The 20142-nt window shown below is 35.0% G+C and overlaps 1 protein-coding gene across 6 annotated transcripts in view; it reads right to left on the bottom strand.

The window, feature by feature from the left end:
- Nucleotides 1-20142, bottom strand: part of Ppp4r4 (protein phosphatase 4 regulatory subunit 4) — a 113604-nt gene that overhangs the window by 4555 nt on the left and 88907 nt on the right. For 5 of the 6 annotated variants that reach the window (XM_078050774.1, XM_021735857.3, XM_078050775.1 and 2 more), the window contains 9 exons: nucleotides 20006-20111; nucleotides 18505-18652; nucleotides 15046-15190; nucleotides 12656-12697; nucleotides 12495-12569; nucleotides 10753-10822; nucleotides 10352-10438; nucleotides 9986-10079; nucleotides 8815-8885 (listed from right to left, as the gene is read on the bottom strand). In XM_078050774.1, the coding sequence (XP_077906900.1) occupies nucleotides 8815-8885; nucleotides 9986-10079; nucleotides 10352-10438; nucleotides 10753-10822; nucleotides 12495-12569; nucleotides 12656-12697; nucleotides 15046-15190; nucleotides 18505-18652; nucleotides 20006-20111 (838 nt within the window). Of the gene's footprint in view, nucleotides 1-8814; nucleotides 8886-9985; nucleotides 10080-10351; nucleotides 10439-10752; nucleotides 10823-12494; nucleotides 12570-12655; nucleotides 12698-15045; nucleotides 15191-18504; nucleotides 18653-20005; nucleotides 20112-20142 lie in introns of those variants that run through there. The other variant, XR_013439242.1, reaches the window with a different exon arrangement.

The following is a 20142-nucleotide window of genomic DNA, read 5'->3' as shown; positions in this document are numbered from 1 at the left end:
CTAGTGAGTGTCAAGTGTTATCTTCTTGTGTGCTTAATATCCTCATTTGCATTTCCCTAATGATTAGTGATTTTAAGTATCTTTTCATGCACCTCTATGTATATGTTCTTTTGTAAAGTTCAGGTTCAAATCTTTTGCCCATTTTAGTAACAGTTGCTTTATTAAAGACTTTTTTTTTGTATGTTATAAGTGCAAGTCTTCTGTCAAGTATATATGATGTGAATATTTTCTCCCAATCCATGCCCTTTTACTCTTTTTTTTTTTTCAAAATCCAAAGGTAGAAAATTTTGATCAAGTCTAATATGCTGACAGGAGAAATCTATGTCTCAAAATTATAAAGGCTTTTTTCTATTATCTTCTTCAGAAAATACAGTGTTAGCTTTTATGCTTAGATATACATTTTTAATTAATTTTATATAAAATGTGAGATAAAAGCTGAGATTCAGTTTTGTTTAGTGGTGGCAGGGTTTCTTTTGTTTGTTTGCTTTTTGGCTTTGATCTTTTTAATGTGGATACCCAATAGTTCTGGCACCATTTTAAAAAATAGATTTACTTTTTAAGAGAAGTTTTAGGTTAACCACAAAAGTAAGAGGAAGGTACAGATTTCCCATAACCCTGTACCACTCATACACAGCTCTTCATTTTTTACATCTCCCACCAGAGTTGTGTGTTGGTTGTAACTGAAGAAGCTTCATTGACATCTTATCATCAGCTGCTATAAATTCTGTGTGCAGGTTTTTGTATAGACATAAGTTTTCAACTCCTGTAGGTAAATACCAAGGAGGATGACTGCTGAGTCATCTGATGAGTACATCTAGTATTTTAACAAACAACCAAATTGATGAAAGGGTTCCCATCAGCAAAGAATCAGAATTCCTGCTGACCCACATCCTCAACATTTGGCGTTGTCAATGTTTTGGAATTTTTTTTTTTTTTTGGTGGAGGCAATGATGTTTTTATTTTTTTACTTGTTCTTTTTAGATATACATAGTAGTAGAGTGTATTTGACATACTATTTGGATCTTGATCATTCTAGTAAGTGGGCAGTGATATCTTGTGGCTTTAATTTATAGTTATTTAGTGACATACTGTTAGGGTTCCAATATGAGGTGTCCCCTGAAAGCTCCTGTGTTGATGCAGGAATATTCAGAGGTAAATGATCACATTAGAACTATAACCTAATCAGCCCATCCTACTTTAAATGGACTAACCGAGTGGAACACTAGGCAAGTGGAGTGTGGCTGGAGGCAGTGGGTCACAGCAGATATGCCCTGGAAGGGTTCATCTTCCCTGTAGTCTCCACCCCACCCCCTGCCCTGCTTCTTGGATGCTATACAGTGAAAGTTTTCCTCCACCACACCCTTCTGCCATGATATTCTTGTATCACCTCAGGCCCACAGCAATGAAACTGTCTGACCATGAACTGAACCTTTGAAATCATGAGCCCAAATAAACTCTTCCTCCTCTAAGTTGATCTTGTCTAGTATTTTGGTCACAACAACAAAAACCTGCCTAACAAAGAAATTGGTACCAGGAGTGGAGATATTGCTGTAAGTAACCTAACTACGCCTTTGAAGCAGGTTTGCAGGAGGCATATGGAAAAGTTTAGAGATGCATACTAGAGAAGATTAAAAATGTTCTAAGTGGAGCTTAATGGGTAATTCTGGTGGAAGCTCAGAAGATGAGAAACCTGACAGATACGCAGACAGTCAAGCCTGTGCTCATGAGGTTTCTGAGGAGAATGGGATTCTATTGGGAATTGGATGAGGGTACTCATATTATATTCTGGCAAAGAACTTACCTACATTTTGTCCATGTTCTAAGACTTTGTCTGAGGCCAATTTTAAGGGTGGTTAATCTGACAGAGAAAACTATAAAACAGCACAGCATCTATGGCATGGGTACATGGTTTAGCCAGGTTTACAGTGAGAATTGGGAGCAGAAGAGAAGGAGGATTCTTAAAACTTGCAGTTTGGCCAGAAAAGTGCTATAAAATTGGAGCCAACATGTGATTGTTGAAGATATACCCACCACTAAAGAGAAGTTAATGCTTTGTACAGAGATAACAAGAAAGATGTCTTAAGGGCATCCAAGAATTAGCAAGCCCAACCCCACTGCAAGCTCTAGAGTATAAAACTAAAAATTCATTTGAGAAGAAACTCTAGGGGCACCCTGCTTACAAGCCATGCCTAGAAAGCTCTTTCCTCAGGATTCAGTTCACTGTACTCAGCCACCCACATACTCAGAAGCTGCTACAACCAAGGTTCAGGGGAGCCACCAACTGCTCAAGACAGCATCAGACCTTGGTGGAATCCACTTGGTACTGGTTCTGCAATAATGCTGGATACTGGAGTTAAGGGGTCATGGAGGCTTCCATTGGGATTTCAAAGGAAGGCAATATTCCTGTCAGTTGCCTCTGAGAACGTGATGTGTGAAGGTGAAGCCAAAGCTGGAAGGGAGACCCCAGGGATTAAGAGATGCTAGGAATGTGGAACATCTGCAAGGAAACTTGCAGGCTACCGACAGCCAGGCTAACAGAGAGGCCATATGGGCTGTGACTGGCCAGGCCAAACTTGACAAGATATCACATCTCACTGCCATTTGCCCCAGACACCAGATATGGAGCTACAGGGCTTATTTTCCCAGCTGGGGTTTTTGTCTTGTTGAAGTCCTTTCCTTTCTATGCCCCATTCCTCATTTTTGGAATAGGAATGTTTATTGTACACCATTATATATTTGATATTTGTAATTTGCTTTTGACTTTTTTAAAGGGGCTCACAATCAAGAATTTGCCTTGACTATAGAGGAGAATTTGGACTTGGACTTTTGGGCAATGCTGGAACTGTAAAGACTATGGGGGTGCTGGGGTTGTGGCTCAGTGGTAGAGCACTTGCCTCACGTGTGAGACACTGGGTTCAATTCTCAGCACCGCATATAAATAAATGAATAAAATAAAGATCCATTAACAACTAGAAGTATTTTTAAAATACTATGAAGACTCTTGGAGATGGACTAAATGCATTTTGTACTGTTACAAGCAGGAGTTTTAGGGGCCGGAGGTTGAATGTTATAGTTTAGATATGAGGTGTTCCCCCAAAAGCTCCTGGGTTGATGCAGGGATATTCAGAGGTAAAATGATTAGATTATGAGCACTGTAACCTACTCAGTACATTTGAATTTGGACTAACTGGGTGTTAACTGTATGTAGATGGATGTGGCTGGAAGAGATACATCATTGGAGATGCACCCTGGTGGGGTGCATCTTCCTGTGGCCCCTTCCCTCCCTCTGCCTCCCCATCTCTCTCTCCTTCCAGGCTGTTACCCAATGAATAGCTTTCCTTCACTATATCTTTTTGTCTCACTGTAGACCCACAGCCCTGGAGTCAGCCAGCCATGGACTGAACTTGTAAAACTGTGAGCCCAAATAAACTTTTCCTCCTCTAAGTTGTTCTTTTCTGGTTCTTTTGGTCACTGTAACAAAAAGCTAACACACATGATATTGAACATCTTTTTATATCCTTGTCATCTACATATCGTCTCTGGAGAGGTATCTGTTCAAGTCTTTGTCAACTTTTAAATCAGGTTTTTAGTTTTCTCTTTGATAAGTTTTAAGAGTTGTTATTGTTATTAATTTTGGATAATAGAACTTCACCAGACGTATCTTTGCAAAATTCTCCCGTTCTGTCTCTAATCACCTCACTCTCCTACTAGTTTTCATTTTAAGGAAATCTAACTTATCAATTGTTTCTTTCACAGGTCATGCCTTTGATGTTATTGCCAAAAAAAAAAAGCACTGCTATACCTAAGGTCATCTTTATTTTTCTCCTATATTATCTTCTAGGAACTTCATAACTTTGCATTTCATATTTAGATCTGTAATTAACTTAATTTTTGTGAAGGGTATTAATCTATACTTATTTTTGAATATTGGTTTCTAGTTATTCTAGCACCATTTGTTGAAAAGACCATCTTTCCTCCATTGCATTGGCTTTGCTCCCTTGTCAAAGATCACTTGACTATATTTATGTGGACCTATTTCTGGATATCTATTTGATTCCATTAATATGTCTTCTTTTGCAAATACCACACTGTTTTGGTTGCTGTGGTTTTACAATAAGTCTTGAAGTCAGGTATGTCTTTATATTTTTGTCACATATATCATAAGTGTTTCATTTATTTTGGTGCTAATATAAATAGTATTGTACCAAATTCCTCTTATTCATTGCTGAAATATAAGTAATTGGCTTTTTTCTATTAACCTTGTATCCTGAAATCTTGCTATAATTATAAGTTGGGGGTTTGTCAGGTTTTTTTTTTTTTAGATATTTTACACAAATACTCATGTCATCTGTGAACAAAGACAGTTTTATTTCTTTCCTCCAAATCAGTATACCTTTTATTTCCTCTTCTAGGACTTCCAGTATGATGTTGAAAGGGGAGGTTAGAGGAGAAATCCTTGTCTTATCCTGATCTTAGTGGAAGGCTTCTAGTTTGTTTTTTTTTTTTTTTTTTTTTTTTTGCCATTGAGTAGATGTTAACTGTTGGTTTTTCCTTATTACTGAGAATTTTTGCCACGAATAAGTGATGGATTTTGTCAAATGCCTTCAATGCATCTATTGATAAGAATGTGTGACTTCTCTTCTTCCTCTTGTCTATGTGATGGACTTCTTTGGTTAACATTTAATATTGAGTCAATCTTGCACACCCAGCGTGACATCCACTTGGTTGTGGTATATAATTATCTTAATGAATTGTTAGGTCTGATTTGGTAATGTTTTGTTGAGGATCTTTGAAACTATGTAGTTTTCTTATTAACATCTTTGTCTGGTTTTGGTATTAGGGTATACATAAGATATATTCTCAATTGTTTTAATGAAATAGAGAATTGGTATAATTTCTTCCTTAAACGTTTGGTAGAGTTCACCTGTAAACCAGTCTGGGTCTGGTGCTTCCTGTTTTGTAATGTTATTATTTATTGATTCAATTTCCTTAGCAGATAAAGTGTGTTCATATTGGCTATTTCTTTTTGGGTATATTTTGGGAGATTGTGTCCTTCAAAGAATTGGGCCATCCAGCACCATTTTTTGAAAGGTAATTACTTATCACTGCTGATTTATCTCAGTTGTTGAAAACCAACTGACCACATATGGCAGCATAGGCCACAGTGTATTGATTTCCCCTACCCGCCCCCGCCCCCATTTACCAGCTTCCACAAGGCAAATAGTTTTTGCTTTTTGCTTTGCCATACCTTTCCACCATTATGTACCACCTCACCACAGGCCCATAGTGATGGGGACAACCAACCACAAACTAAACTTCTGAAACTATGGGTTTAGGTAAATCTTTTCTCCTTTTCTTTCGGTTGAGGGAAAGTACTGGAGATTGAACCCAGAGGTTTGCTACTATTACCAAGCTATACCCCAAGTCCTTTTTTATTTTTGTTTTTGAGACAGGGTCTCTCTAAAGTTGCTAAGGCTGGCCTCAAACTTGTGATCTTCCTACCTCATCCTCGCAAGTTACTGAGATTACAGGCACACACCAATGTAACCAGCTTCTTTCCTCCTTTTAAGTTGTTTTCTCAGGTATTCTGTCAAAAAGTTAACACTGACCTTGTCAGTTTTGAGAAGTACTGTGATGCCCCTCTATTAGTATTTGCCTGATGTTTTTCTTAAGATTAAACTAGGGTTTATGGTTTTAGAGGAGAATGACAAGTGAAGTGTCATTTGTATTACATCATATCAAAGACTCATAACATATTGACCACATTTTTATGTGCTTTATTGCTTCATGACATCACTAGAAATGAGATTTTTTTAGTCAGATTATATTTTTAAAAACTAGGATTCTTAATAAATTTTGATTATTGATAAATTTTATCAAAACTGCTTTTCAAAGGGGTTTTATTGATTTTGACACCCACTAACAACAGATATTGCGATTTGTTTTCCTGAATCTTCACTAGCATTCTTTTTTTTTTTTTTTCTCCCACAGTCTGCTGTGTCCACATAATCTTGGGCAGAATGTTGTAACTAATGAAAGGAAAAGTCACCACACAATTAATGGTGAGTTCACATTAAGTAAAAAATATCCAAGCCAACCTTCCAAATTTTGATTTCAACTTTTCCTTTTAGTTCTATCTTATAACATTCCTTCACACACAATCCACATTCTAGCCATACTGGCTGGCAGGTGCTTCCTGAAGACGTCAACAATCCAAGGATGTGGGGGGAAAGGTTCACTCATATATTGCTGGTAGGACTGCAAATTGATGCAACCATTCTGGGAAGCAGTATGGAGATTCCTTAGAAAACTTGGAATGGAACCACAATTTGACTCAGCTATCCCATTCCTCAGTTTATACCCAAAGGACTTAAAATCAGCATACTACACTGACACAGCCAATGTTTACAGCAGTTCAATTCACAATAGCTAAACTATGGAACCAACCTAAATGCCCTTCAATAGATGAATGGATAAAGAAAAGGTGGTATATATACACAATGAAATATTACTCGGTCTTAAAGAAGAAGGAAATTATGGCATTTGCATGTAAATGGATGGAGTTGGAGAATATCATGCTAAGCAAAATAAGCCAATCCAAAAAAGACAAAGGTCAAATGTTTTCTCTGATATGTGGATGCTGATCCATAATGAGGGGTGGGGGGGCTAGGGAAGAATGGAGGAACTTTGGATTGGGCAGAGGGGAGTGAAGGGAGGGGAGGGGAGGGGAAGAAGTATGGAGGGTGGGAAGGATGATGAAATGAGATAGACATTGTGTACATGTATTATTGCATGAATGGTGTGACTCTGCATCATGTACAGCCAGAGAAATAAGAAGTTATGCTCCATTTGTGTACAATGAGTTGAGATGCATTATGCTGTCATGTATAACCAACTAGAACAACAACAAAAAGATGCCAACGACCAGCCTTTGTGTATGTCTGGTACTATGCCTGGGTGTTATTCCATAACCGCCTCTGTTTTGAAAATCTTAGCACACTTTAAGGGTTATCTCAACTGACACACTCAACAGAAAGCCCACTCTGAGTCCCGCAACTAACTACAATCCTCTCTGTGAACATCTCATATACTTGCTAAAAGACACTTGCTTCCATTTTCTCTTTACTGCTAAGATGTGTGATTATACACTGACTTTTTCTTCAATATGTATTTCATTAAGTAATACATATTGATAGACAATAAGCTCATTAACCTTACGAGATATTTCACTCAACTTATAGGCTCCCTTAAAAATACGTGAGTCCTTAAGATAGAATTTTTTTCAAATATTTGTAAGAGATTTACCCTTATAAAGTACATGCTTTTATTTAAGACATTGAAGGTAAGTTTTAGGGTCTATAAACCATATCCACTTTCTTGATTCTCAGTGTACTTCAGAATTAGTAGAGTAAAAACTAAAGAAATTAACACACATAATTTTAAAAATCAGTTCTACATCAATATTCTTGGTGATTTGGGTAGAGATATTTATTGGGGAATATTGCTACAATTTATGGATAAAGATGCGTATTTGCAGCAGAATGAAGGAATCTCCAAAACATCCATGTCTGAAGAACCCTTAAAGACACCTATAATCATTTGTACCATTAACTATAAGTTGAGCTAATTTAAACTGGCTTTCATTTGCATCTAAAATTTTTAAAGGCATTCTGTATTGTAAATAAATTCTTGAACACTAAATGTTCCTTAGTACTTCCTAAGGACACTGCTTTGCTGAAATAAAAGGAACCAACAGTTTTATTACTTACAAGCCTGACTTCAAGATATGATGATAACTGATTTGACAACTGTCTACTTTCAAAGTATTTCAGGTTTCCTAAAATAGCCACAGTCCACCTTGTGAAACCATACCATATACTATATGTGGATGGCAATGATTTAATTTTAGAATGATTTTCTGTTCTAAAAATGAAAAACTGTTTATAAAACAGCCAATGAGTATACATATTCTTCATTAGAATAAAAAAACACAGTAAGAGGAAGACAGAATATTCAAAATGGAAACTAAAACGGAAATATAACGAGGCCCATAAAAATTTCAGAGCTTTGGGCAGGATCAGCATTATTTACACTAAAAAATTATCACCAATCAGTATCACAACTTTCACCTAATATCACCAAGACAGAAAGTTAAAAATACACACAGCTTCAGTAATGTTTAGCATAATACTCCAGCGTGTTCATCACTTAACTCTACCTTCCTAGCATATAAGCCAGAGGTCAGCAACCACAGCCTTCAGGTAAATCTTCCCTGCTGCCTGTTTTTATAAGTTAAGTTTTACTGGAACACAGCCACACTAAATCATTAGGTGTCAACTGTGATTATTTTTATACTACAACATCAGAGTTGAGTAACTGTGACAAGATACCAATCTGAAATATTTGTGATCTGCCCTTTACAGAAGCCTGTCAACACTGGGAACAAACAGCTGCACATGAGTGACAGTGAATCCCTACTGCCTTCAACTCCCTTCAAATTATTGGAAAGCCTCTGGTCTGAGCCTCGGTAGGCCCTGAGACCACAGTGCAGCCATCCTATCCCATCATACCTTTTTCAAGTATTAAATTCTGAGTCTTGACACGATAAAAACAAGAGATTATAGTCAAGTATTTTTCTTAATTGCTAGGGATTTTTCTTGATTCTTTTTCAAGTATTTTTCTTAATTTCTCAGGGACTTAATAAATAAATAAATTTAGGGAAAACTATTTAGAAATAAAGCGCTAAGTCATTGAAAGAAAATAATATTTTATTAAGTTTAGGAAATTTTTTGAAGAGCTTAGATGGCTACTTACCACTTAGTGAAAGCACTGCAGTCTTTGCTAACCCTGAGACAGAGGGCGCATATGCTGCTGTGGAACTCTTACTGGAAAAGAACACGATTCCATTAAAATACAGGAATATGCTTCTCAGCCTTGGATCCCTACACTTCAGCTATTAATCTTGTTTTGTAAATTCTTTCCTCTATTACTTATAAAATATGCTTTCTGCTTTTATTTCTCATTTGTTTCAAATTCCATGCCTTAGGACACTTAGTCTATAAATTAAAGGCTTTTCCTTAAACTTTCATTTCATCAGAACCAGTTTTTCTTTTGATGTTCAGGAAACCCAGGTAAGATAGGTAAAATTTTCATAAAAATTACTTTTCTTTAGTCATAATCTCTTCTCTCCATGCATCCTAACGTTGCCCTATTGACCACGAACTCTAGTTGGATCTACTTCCCCAAACTACAGTTGAAACTCTGGAATGTTATCTTTAATAAAAGAAAAATATGTTTTTTCTGTAACATGTTATTTATCTTGAGACATGAATGCTTTTAAAGACATTTATATTTTCTTAAGATTACTATGCTTAAAGCATGGCAATTTAATTTGTGCTACTTCTCTCCTAATCTTAACTGTAATTTTGTCTCTTTGACTGAAAAAAATAAAACCAGACATTTACCTATTTGTCAGAATTCTCTTGTGACCACCTTCCTATAGCAACATTCCAGTGGCTTCTTTATATGTAGGAAAATAGCATTAACAGCAAATGGGTGTCCACACCCACTTAGCACTGAGGCTAAATAGGCCATCCAAAATGGCTCATGAGATAGTGCCACCCTCTCATAAATACATGGATTCCATGATGTTCTTACTCAGTGTCCTGCCAATATTCTTCCTCAAATGTCAAGATACCTACGTCTATGCAAATTGGGACACTTCCTTTTTTTTTTTTTTTTTTTTGACAGTTCTAAGGATTGAACTCAGGGCCCCTGAGCATGACAGCCAAGTGCTCTGCTACTAAGCTATATCCACAGCCCCAATTTTAAGTGTAATAATCTTTATAAATGAGAATATTTGACAGTCTTATTAAAAAAGCACACAAGATTAATTCTGAGTTTTATAATAATGTTAATGTTTCACAAAATATATACATGTGACTATAAAATCAAAAGTTAAAAATGAATAGCTAACAGGTCATACCTAGCACTTTTCTCTAAGTTGCCATATTTTGCATGAAAAGCTTGATTATTAAAAGACTGGCTTCGAATCAATTTGGATTTCTTGATTTCTTTGCCTAGAGTAATAAGCAGAAAAAAGGAAAATGCAATTGTTCAGTCCAGCCTAGTTGCCCCTCCCCCATTTCCTCCCCAAGCCCATAATTTTCAGTAAAACACAAATGGACTGAGTGTTCTTCCTAATTTGATCTGAATGGAGAAGAATCTCTTACCCACACTACCACTAAGAACCACCAAATGATTAACAGTAAAAGGCAAAAGATGTTTCAGGATAACATAGCTCATTTAGCAGTAAATTTTTCAAAAAAGACATAAAAAAATCACTTCTTACTTGTTGATGGGGTGCTAGAAGAGGGTCCAGGAACAGAGATGGGGATGCTCTTGGGCAGACTTTGCGTCAGTGTCTTAGTGTCTCTGCCTAAAACAAACTCTGTTTTAAACTTTATAATTTCCTCTAGTCCTTATGAATCTCCACAAATGTAAAATACAGAAAACAGGAACCCTAATTAAGCAGCACTCTTTTCCAAATATTTTATATATATCTCCATGTTTTCTTTGCTATTTAGTGACTAATTTCACAATCTCACAGCTTTTAACACCACCCCAAACTTTCCTCTGGAAGGATCTGAATCTTACACTGGCTGCTGCCATTTATTCATGTATCCCCAGTCTCTGTGCTACACCAAGCAAACGATTTTCACAAACAACTTACGATTTTCACAAACAACTTACGTTTCTTATCAAAGATCTTGTCACTCAGGGGCCTTCCATCATTCTGTTGCTTCTCCTTCTCTAATTGCTCCTGTTAGGAGAACAGAATCTCCATGTTAAAGGAAAAGCTGAAACAGAGTTAGGAAGTCATTCTGGTAAGAATTAAGCTTCTGAAATACAATTAGTTTGGAAAACTATCTTTAAAAGTGGGGTTTTTCCATATTTGTGTCTAAAGAATTTGCTGTCCTTTCAAATTTGTGCTCTTTTACAAATCTACAGTTTTGGGTTTACCCAGATTTAAAAAAAAAAAAAAAAACATTGAGTTTTGCATCACTGTTATGATGAGCCTTTATTTTCTAGAAGGTATTTACTGATGTTCATAAGCAAAACATGTTACTATTGGCTATTTCAATTTCTTCCTTTTTTTTCAAAACCAAAAAGAACAATCTCCATTTAGCTATTTCAATTTCTAATTTAAAAGGTTAAGAGGAAAGAAAATGGTCTATACAGAATTTTTCAGAAAATAGAGGAGGCAGGAATACTACCCATCTTGTTTTATAAGGCCAGAATAATTCTAATACCAAATATAACCCAAAAAGTTATTTAAAAATAAAATTATAAACCTATTTCACTAGGAAATCCATTAATACAGATGTAAAATTCCTTAATAAAAACATTAGCCAAAATAGAGAAAGGAAAGGATAACATGTCATCACCAAGTAGGTTTTGCCTCCAACACAAAATTGGTTTGCTATTTGAAAAATCAGTGTAATTCAATATATTAACAGAATAAAAGAGGAAAAAACTGATAAATTGGACTTTATAAAAATTAAAAATTTATGTTCTTCAAAAGAACATACTGTTAAGTAAATGAAAAGATAAACCACAGACTCCAAGAAAATATTTATAATATATATAATATGTAACTAACGATTGTATTTATAAAGCACAAAGAAATCTGACATCTCAATAATAATAAGAAACCATCCACTTTAAATTTTGAAATCAAATTTCATCAAGAGGCCAATAAATAAAAAGGATAGATGCTCAAAATCTTTAGGCACCAGGTATATACAATTTAAAACCATAATGAGATACCATTACATACCCACTAGTACAGCTACAGAAGCTTTACTGTAATATCCCCAAACTAGAAGTAACCCAAGTATCTGTTAAAATGTAAATACACAAGCATATGCATAATATAGAATACTACCCCAAAATAAAGAGGAATGACTTATTGATACATATAATATGGATAAATCTGAAAAACCATTACACTGATAGAAAGAAGAATGACAAATGATTCAATTTATATAAATTCTAGAATGCAACTATATAGTGTTAGAAACTAGATCAGTGGATTCTAGAGACTAGAAGAGATGATTCGAATTACCAAGAGGCATCTGAAAACATGGGAGAATGAAAATGCTTGGTGCTTTGATGGTGGTAATGGGGTCAAGGTTAGGTCCACATGTTAAAACTCATCAAACTATGTATTTTAAATATACGCAGTTAATTTTAATGTCAGTTTTACTGCTATATAGTAAGGTTTTTTTTAAGGCTCTCAAATGTAGTTTTTTTTTTTTTTTTGCCAGTTCATGAAAGAATAGATTTCAGAAAACCAAGACCCTTCTTAAGACACTAGGAAGAAAAGAAGTAATATGATAAAAGAAAATATTTTTAAGTTTAATAAGAAAGCACAGTTAACACTTCTCAAAAAAGAGCACGTGTGTATGTTTGTTAAAAACAATAAAGCATACCATTTCCAAAAGAAGTAGTTCTTCTCTTTCCTTCTCTTGATCCAACAAATCTTTTTCATAAAACTTTTTCTGAAACTGTAACAACATGGCCAACATTCATGGTGACTTTGCGCCTGTGTTTAAACCTTTCTTTCCATATAAGGTAAAGAGAGTTCACTTACAGCATCCATAGACATTTCCATTCTGTCCAATTCTAGTACAGTCTGGAAAGGAAGTTTTTAGAATTATTCAATAGTAACTAAACTCAAGCAATCAACCGTTCCTCAGAGACTCCTTTCCTAGGAGGTTCAATGGGAAGACTACCACACTGCAGGAGAGCTGAAGAGAAAACTCTGCAGTTCTACCCAGTTCTACAGTTTCAATCAACCTCTGTGTATTAGCACCAGGATCCACTTTAACTTTCTGAAGTGTTTAACATTAAGAGGAACAAGTCTAGAGGCTTTAAACACTAAATTCAATTTAATTAATTCCTAACTCCCAGTGCCAATCTTTTCTGAACTTCAAGAAATAGAACACAGTTTTTGAAATATTAAAAAGTTTCTTAGCTAAATATACATGGAGCACGCTCTCAGTTGGATTAAAATCCTTAGGTCCTTTCCACAGAGACTGTTTATCATTTCAGGAGTCTGACCAATAGAAAAGGCTTTGCTCTGAAAGTTCTTTCTTAAATAGAGATATCTTTCAGGATACACCAGTCTGAAAACATAATTCTAATCAAATAATGGTCAATCTAATCCATGGTTCTATTTCTGACAGAGAACAGTTCTCCTAAAATTTATTCTACAAAAGTAACCCTAATGACCAAAGTAAATTTATACATTCATAAACTTAAAGCTATCTATTGTCAACATATAAGATTTAGTTGATACTCTATTTGATCAAATTTATAAAAAATGTATGTTTCATTACATGAAATATCCCTTTTTAGACAAAATTACTTTCCATATTAAAAACCTAGTTACAGTAAGCTATTCCATTTTTATCCCCAAGCTTGGTGCAGCTCCCTCAGTTTCCCGAATTAATGATACCTCAGTTTGATCAGTGTTAACTACAGAATTTCATGAGACAGATTAACCTCATTATGAAAAATATGCTTAAAATAAAAGCTTCACTCCAGAATAATCCATTGTGGATTAACAATCCACTAATTTAATTACATTATTATTGTACCTACTTTTGGAGGTAGCTTATAACATCTCTCTTTTTTTCCAGGTTCAAAATATTTTGTACATATTGATAGGATTTGTTGTTACATATTCATTCATGCATACAATATAGCAATATAATATGGCCAATATCACTCCCCAGCATTTCCTCCCTCCTTTCCTCTCTCCCTCCCTGCTTCCTATCATAGTCTCTTTCCTCTACTGATCTCCCTTTGATTTTTAGGAGATCCACCCCACCTTATAATATCTCTTGAATTAATAACTTCTTTTGGAAAAGTAACTCTCTCACGTTTATTATTTTGACAAGTTAAAATAATTATACTTAAATAGTAAAGACAGACGTGTCTGGCAGAACCAAATGTGCATGCATGTGTGTGTTTAAATCTAGCTGCATGTCTAACTTCAGGTGTTGCTGGTTATTTCTATTGAGGAAAGAGGAATTCACATTTCAGTAAATTATTCTACTAATTAATAACTGAGTTATCAAATCACTTTATTAAAAAGTTCCTTATGACACCTGGCAACAATCTTTAGAATAAAAGGGGGAAAAAAATCACAGGATTTTCTTTTTTTCTTATCAATGATGCTAATCTATTTAAAACATTAACAAATTAATTTCTCACACAAAAAATAAATGCACAAAAACTGTTCTAAATGTCACATTCAGCTTCATAAAAGTAACTACTTTAATTCAGTTTGATCTTATAACAGATAAAAGTCATAACTCTCATTTCATGAGTTTCCAGTTATATATTCAGCAAAAAGGTTTTGAAAACTACAAAGTATTTTAAGGTTTGAGTTTACTAACCCAAATACTAATTGTTTTAGTTTTCCAATATTCCCAAACAATCCACATAATAAGACCTCATACTGAAACAAAACAACACAAAACAAAAATAATAAATGTCACACTATTTTAAAAGAAATATGGTTGAGGGGGTCAATACCAGCCCTTGGTTCAAGTCTTGGCTCTGCCACTTACTAACACCATCTGCAGCAGAAGCAGAATTTCCAGATCAAGGACTTTTGAAAAGTCAAGCTATCCACTGAAGTAATCCAGAGGCCCTTCCAAGTCTGTTTCTATAAGATGTGACTTTCTTAATTTTACCAAAATTTTACTGGAATATAATCACTTATAAGAAAAATTTATAAGCTCCTCTGGAGATTATACACTATAAATAAAAGCGCAATATCTCACAGCCCTTCAGAAGGAACTTTCATATCCAGTTGTGTAGCACACACCAACCAAATCATTTACTAATTACTACTTTAGCAAGGGTATAAATATCATAACATACTGCTCTCCTGTCAAGCTAAAGTAGTAAAACTATGCTTAATACTATGTGAATGCAAAAAACAAAGACTGTGGCAAAAAGAACACTCACTCTCTTCACAATAGCCAGGACATCTTTGTCTTTTTCCTGGCACAGCAGTTTTCGCACACACATTTCTAGCTGCTGAAGTAGATGCTTATCTGCAGGAATCTTCAGAGTTGACTTGACTTTGGGTAACAGATAGCAAAGTTTCATTCTGTAATAAATTAATATTTATAATGAATGGTTCAATGAAGAATAATAGTAACATAGAACAAAGAAAATCCGAGTTTGAGATAACCTGAGAATCATTTATTCATGCAATAAATGTTTATGAAGTATGTTTTATGTGTCTGAAATTCATTATTCTGATACTGAGATATGAAAAGGAATAAAACCAATAATATTCTTTCCTCTTGAGGAATTCACATCCCAGTATGAGGATATGAAAGAGAGAATAAACAAATGTGCACAATTTTTTCTGATAGTTGCTTAAGTGCTACAGAGAAACAAATGAGGGAAACAAGAAGAGGAGGGTGGTTCAACTTTAAAGCAGGCGGTGAGAGAGGAGATCAATGAGGATTTCACTGCAGATATAGCATTTAACCAAAGACTTAAAAAGTAGCAGAATATGAGCCATGTAAGTATCTGGAGAAGAGCATTACAGGGACCTTGCCTCTGGTGTTGCCCCAATTAGTAAGCGGTCCACCTGAGCAAACAGGCTTTGTGTAGAAACAGTCAAAGAGAGATTAGCAGGAGACCTCACAGCAGTGACAAGAGGCCAGCTTGTGGCTCTTCAGGTCACTGTAGACAGACTACCTTCTATTTTGAGTGCAGTAAGAAATATCATATCATCTGGCTGCTGTTTTGAGATTAGACTGTAGGTGGTAAAGGAGAAAAGAGAAATGAGAGGCCTTTGTAAGAGCTGCTGGTCTAATGCACCAGACAGGCAGCAGCAGAGGGGTTAGAAGTAGCTGGATTCTATATATATTTTGCAAGCAGCGGGATATGCTGAGATACTTCATGTAAAAAAAAAAAAAAAAAAAAAAAAAAGGAGTTAAAATTTTGACCTGAGCAAGTAAAAAGATGAACCGGTTATTTACTGAGATGAAAAAGACTGCAGAAGGAGCAAAGCAAGTAAGAAAGATCAGGACTGAATTCTGAACAGATTCAATCTGAGAAGCCTATTAGATAAGCAATGGAAATGCCACATGGGCTGTTGTCCAGGTAGATGTCCTTGCAGGAGATAAAGTCATACATCCTCAGCAGGTGATGGTCACACCCTGAGATCTGAGAGATTACCAAGGTGCTAAGTGCTGTGAGAGAAAAGAGAGATGAAAGAAAGCACACCCAGTCTAGACTAGATTTACGAGAAAGACCCAGGAGGCTGAAGAATGCTGAGGAGGAGGAGGTAACCTGGGAAGACTGCCTTCCCAGGAGGAGATGGCTCAGAGGAAACCCTCTCTTTGCAGAACTCCATCTCCTCAGCCAGAGCCTATCTGGGGCAGGGATGCTGGGCCACTGTCTCTCTCACAGCTGCTGGATTCACTCATTCATCTGTGAATGAATTTATTTCTACTGCAAGCTTTGAGACAGCTAAATCTCATTTTGAGAGTTTCTAGGATGCTTTCTCAGCAGAATCTTCAGTTGAGAAGTCTTCAGATATGACAAAATTTTCTGTTCATGACTCAAAAAAGGTAATGTAGGTCTTTCTTTAGAATGCTCAGCATGGCAGCAATACTAATCTGTGACAAGTTTATTTAAACCCATAATTTGTTTAGCAAATCCAAGAGATAAAAGAAAAAAAATCACATTATATTCCCCAGATTTGCAGACTCTAAAATTATTGACACCTCACTCAGCACTCACCACGGATGCTAGTGACACAAAACCAAGGAGTCCCAGGGCCCCAGGAGAAGGCATTTCATTTCTGGCAGCTGAGGAGAGGCTTCTTTGAATACCAACAGGGTTTTCCTAGCCTTAATATTATCTAAACTCAGTTAATTTAGGTAAACATTTAAACATTCACTTATGGAAGGATAAAAACACTCAATAGTCTATGCATGCTTTATTGTTTTTTTTTCCCAAGGAATGTCTAGAAACATATTCAGCAGAAGCTACGAAAGGCTCAGTAATGGTTATCTCTGTAAGAATCCTGGGCCCATAAGTTTATCAAATTCTTGAGATTAAGAACCACACATTTCTGGTAAGCAAAGTTCTTTGTGTAAATTATTAAAATTCCCAATTCCTTCCTATGAATTAGGTACTCAGAAAATCAATGCACAAAGATGCCTTCTAATTTGCCCAAAGACACCCAGCCAGTATAGAGGGGCAATCTCAGCTCAGGCATGTGGCTCCAGAAACAATCCTCCTAACCTACACAATCCTACCACTCTGGGCTGTGATAGCCTTCACTCTATCTGCACATCTCTACAGCACTGGGTAAAGGCTTTGGTACCCAAAAGCCAGGTAACTGGACCCATCTTTGACTGACAGCTGCCCAGGCAGAAGAGTGAGGACCAAGACAAATTCCTATGCAATGATCTCCTACTTCCCCAAATTGATGAAGTGATATTTGATTAAGCACTTGATTTCTGAACTGGCAGATGGCTCTTAAGAGTCTGCACTGCTGTTAGTCATACTGACCAAAGTACAGATGACTCATTTTCTTTTGAATTATTTTTGTCAACTGCTTTTATAAGTGATGATTTATCACATGCAAAATTTATCTGTTTTTCTAACTCAAAAAACAGATATGAAATATTTAGAAATTAATCTAACAAAAGAGGTGATAGATCTACAATGAAAATTATAGAACACTGAAAAAAAATTGAAGATGACTTCAGATGGAAAGACTCCCTAACATTCTTGGACAGGCAGAATTAATATTGTCAAATGGCTATGTTACCAAAAGCAATATATGGATTCAATGCAATCTCCATCAAAATACCAATGATATTCTTCACAGAACTAAAAAAGAGTCCTAAAATTTATTTGGAAGAATAAAAGACTCAAAATAGCCAAAACAAAAAGAGCAATACAGGAGGCATCAAAATATCTGATCTCAAATTATACTACATAGCCATAGTAACAAAACCAGCATGGCATTGGCATCAAAACAGACACAAAGACCACTGAAATAGTACAGAAAACACAAAGGCAAACCCACACACATAGAGCCATCTGATACTTGACTAAGGTGCCAAAAACTATATGTTGGAGAAAAGATACCTTTTTAACTAATGGTGCTGGGAAAACTATATCCTTATGTAGAAGAAGAACTTTGATCCTTATCTCTCTCACCTTGCACAAAAATCAACAAAATGGATTAAAGACTCACAATTGTTAGAAGAAAACATAAGGTCAATACTCCATTGCTTTGTATAAGCAACAACTTCTTTAATAAGACCCCTAAGCTTAAGAAATAAAACTAAGCATCAATAAGTAGGAAGGCAGTATATAAAAAGCTTCTGAACAGCACAGGAAATAGAACGTGAAGAGAGAGCCTACAGAAAGGGAATGGCAACATACCTTACATTTGCTACTGGATCATGTGTCAGTTCAATAGCAGGCAGAAAGAAATATTTACAGAAAAATGATTTGGAAAAGATTTCTATGATAAATTCACAGGTGTCCAAAAATCGAAGCCTATTCCAGTAACTTTTTCCTTGACCAAGTTCTAAAACAACAAAAAAAGTAAGTTAATTTTTCCTACATGAAATTATGCATGACAATGTTAAACACACAAAATCTGTGTCAAGTTTATTTAAACCCATAATTTGTTTAGCAAATCCAAGAGATAAAAGAAAAAAAATCACATTATATTCTCCAGATTTGTAGATTCCAAAATTATTGACACCTCAAAAATCAGCAAAATGTTTTATTCATATTGTATTAAATGCCACAAATATTAATTATTAAAAGACCAGGTCTACTATTTTTTGATCATTCACTATATCCTAAGTACTTAACACAAGATATCTCATCTAACCCTGAAAAACTATCCAATGGGATGCACATACTTACCCCTCCTAAAATATACGAATGTTAGTGCTAGCTAACATTCAGAGAGGCTAAAATCTGCTAGAATTAAATATAGGATTATATAACTTCAAATCTTTTAATAATCCATAACATATTCTTATTTCCTTAAACATGCTTTGAGAAGATCAAGTTCTACTTTTTGTATAAATGTTCAGAAGAAAAGTTCTTAATATTAAAACCAAATAGAATCTTCTTGCAAACTAAAACATTCTGAATGAAAACTGAGTTACAACAGGCCTCAAGAAGAAAGATTAAAGAGTACTGAAAATAATTTTTCTCAAATGGAATTTTATAAAAGTACTCTTTTTTTTTGAAAAATAGCAATGCTTAAAATGGCAAGTTCCAATAACGAGAAAATCCCATTACTGTTCAATAAGTAAGAGTCAAATATTCAATGAATAGCAAATTCACTAAGCTTTTGTAGGTATGTGCCATTATTTTTAGAATTAACACTTTAACTAAAGGTTTATGCCTTCACTTTAGCCCTTAACAAATTAAAATGAATTTGCATTTGTTATATGACTTAGTTTTTTAAGACAGTAAAACCATCTAAACTCACTAGACGCATATTTATTCAAGGGGAAAAATATTTTCTACTAATTCTACTAATATTGAAAACAAATTACAAAATAAGTGATTAGGTTAATAAATATTTTATTCATATTTTAGTACCAAATAATGTTTCATCAAGGAAAGAACAAGCATTTCAACATAAATTTACATATTTTGACTTCTTAAATGTTGAAATTCACAAGAAGGCTCCAAGTAATTACTATTTTCATTCATCGCAGATCTGATCCTGCCATAAAGATTTTCAAAATAAACACAAATTAATCGACAAAACTAAAATGAATGCACACACTAGACAATTACCAACATTTGCCTATTGGTGAAACAATACTTAACACAATTCATATTTAATTAAAGCCCATTGATTTGGTTACTTTCTGTTTTTTTGTTTTCAAAATAAGTGACAATCATCACTTACGTTCAATTAATTTTTGAATGACCTCATGTCTCTGTTCTTGCTTACGGTTATATCGTAGAAAAACACATAGAGTTCGTGAAGCTGCCTTTTGGACAGGTAAGACATTCTTAAAGAAATAAATAAGAAATATAATTACA

The sequence above is a fragment of the Ictidomys tridecemlineatus genome, chromosome 5 (genome assembly GCF_052094955.1).
Source record: "Ictidomys tridecemlineatus isolate mIctTri1 chromosome 5, mIctTri1.hap1, whole genome shotgun sequence".
Lineage (NCBI taxonomy): Eukaryota > Metazoa > Chordata > Mammalia > Rodentia > Sciuridae > Ictidomys > Ictidomys tridecemlineatus.
The sequence above is the reverse complement of the archived record's forward strand: the minus strand, read 5'-3'. Positions and strand labels throughout refer to the sequence as shown.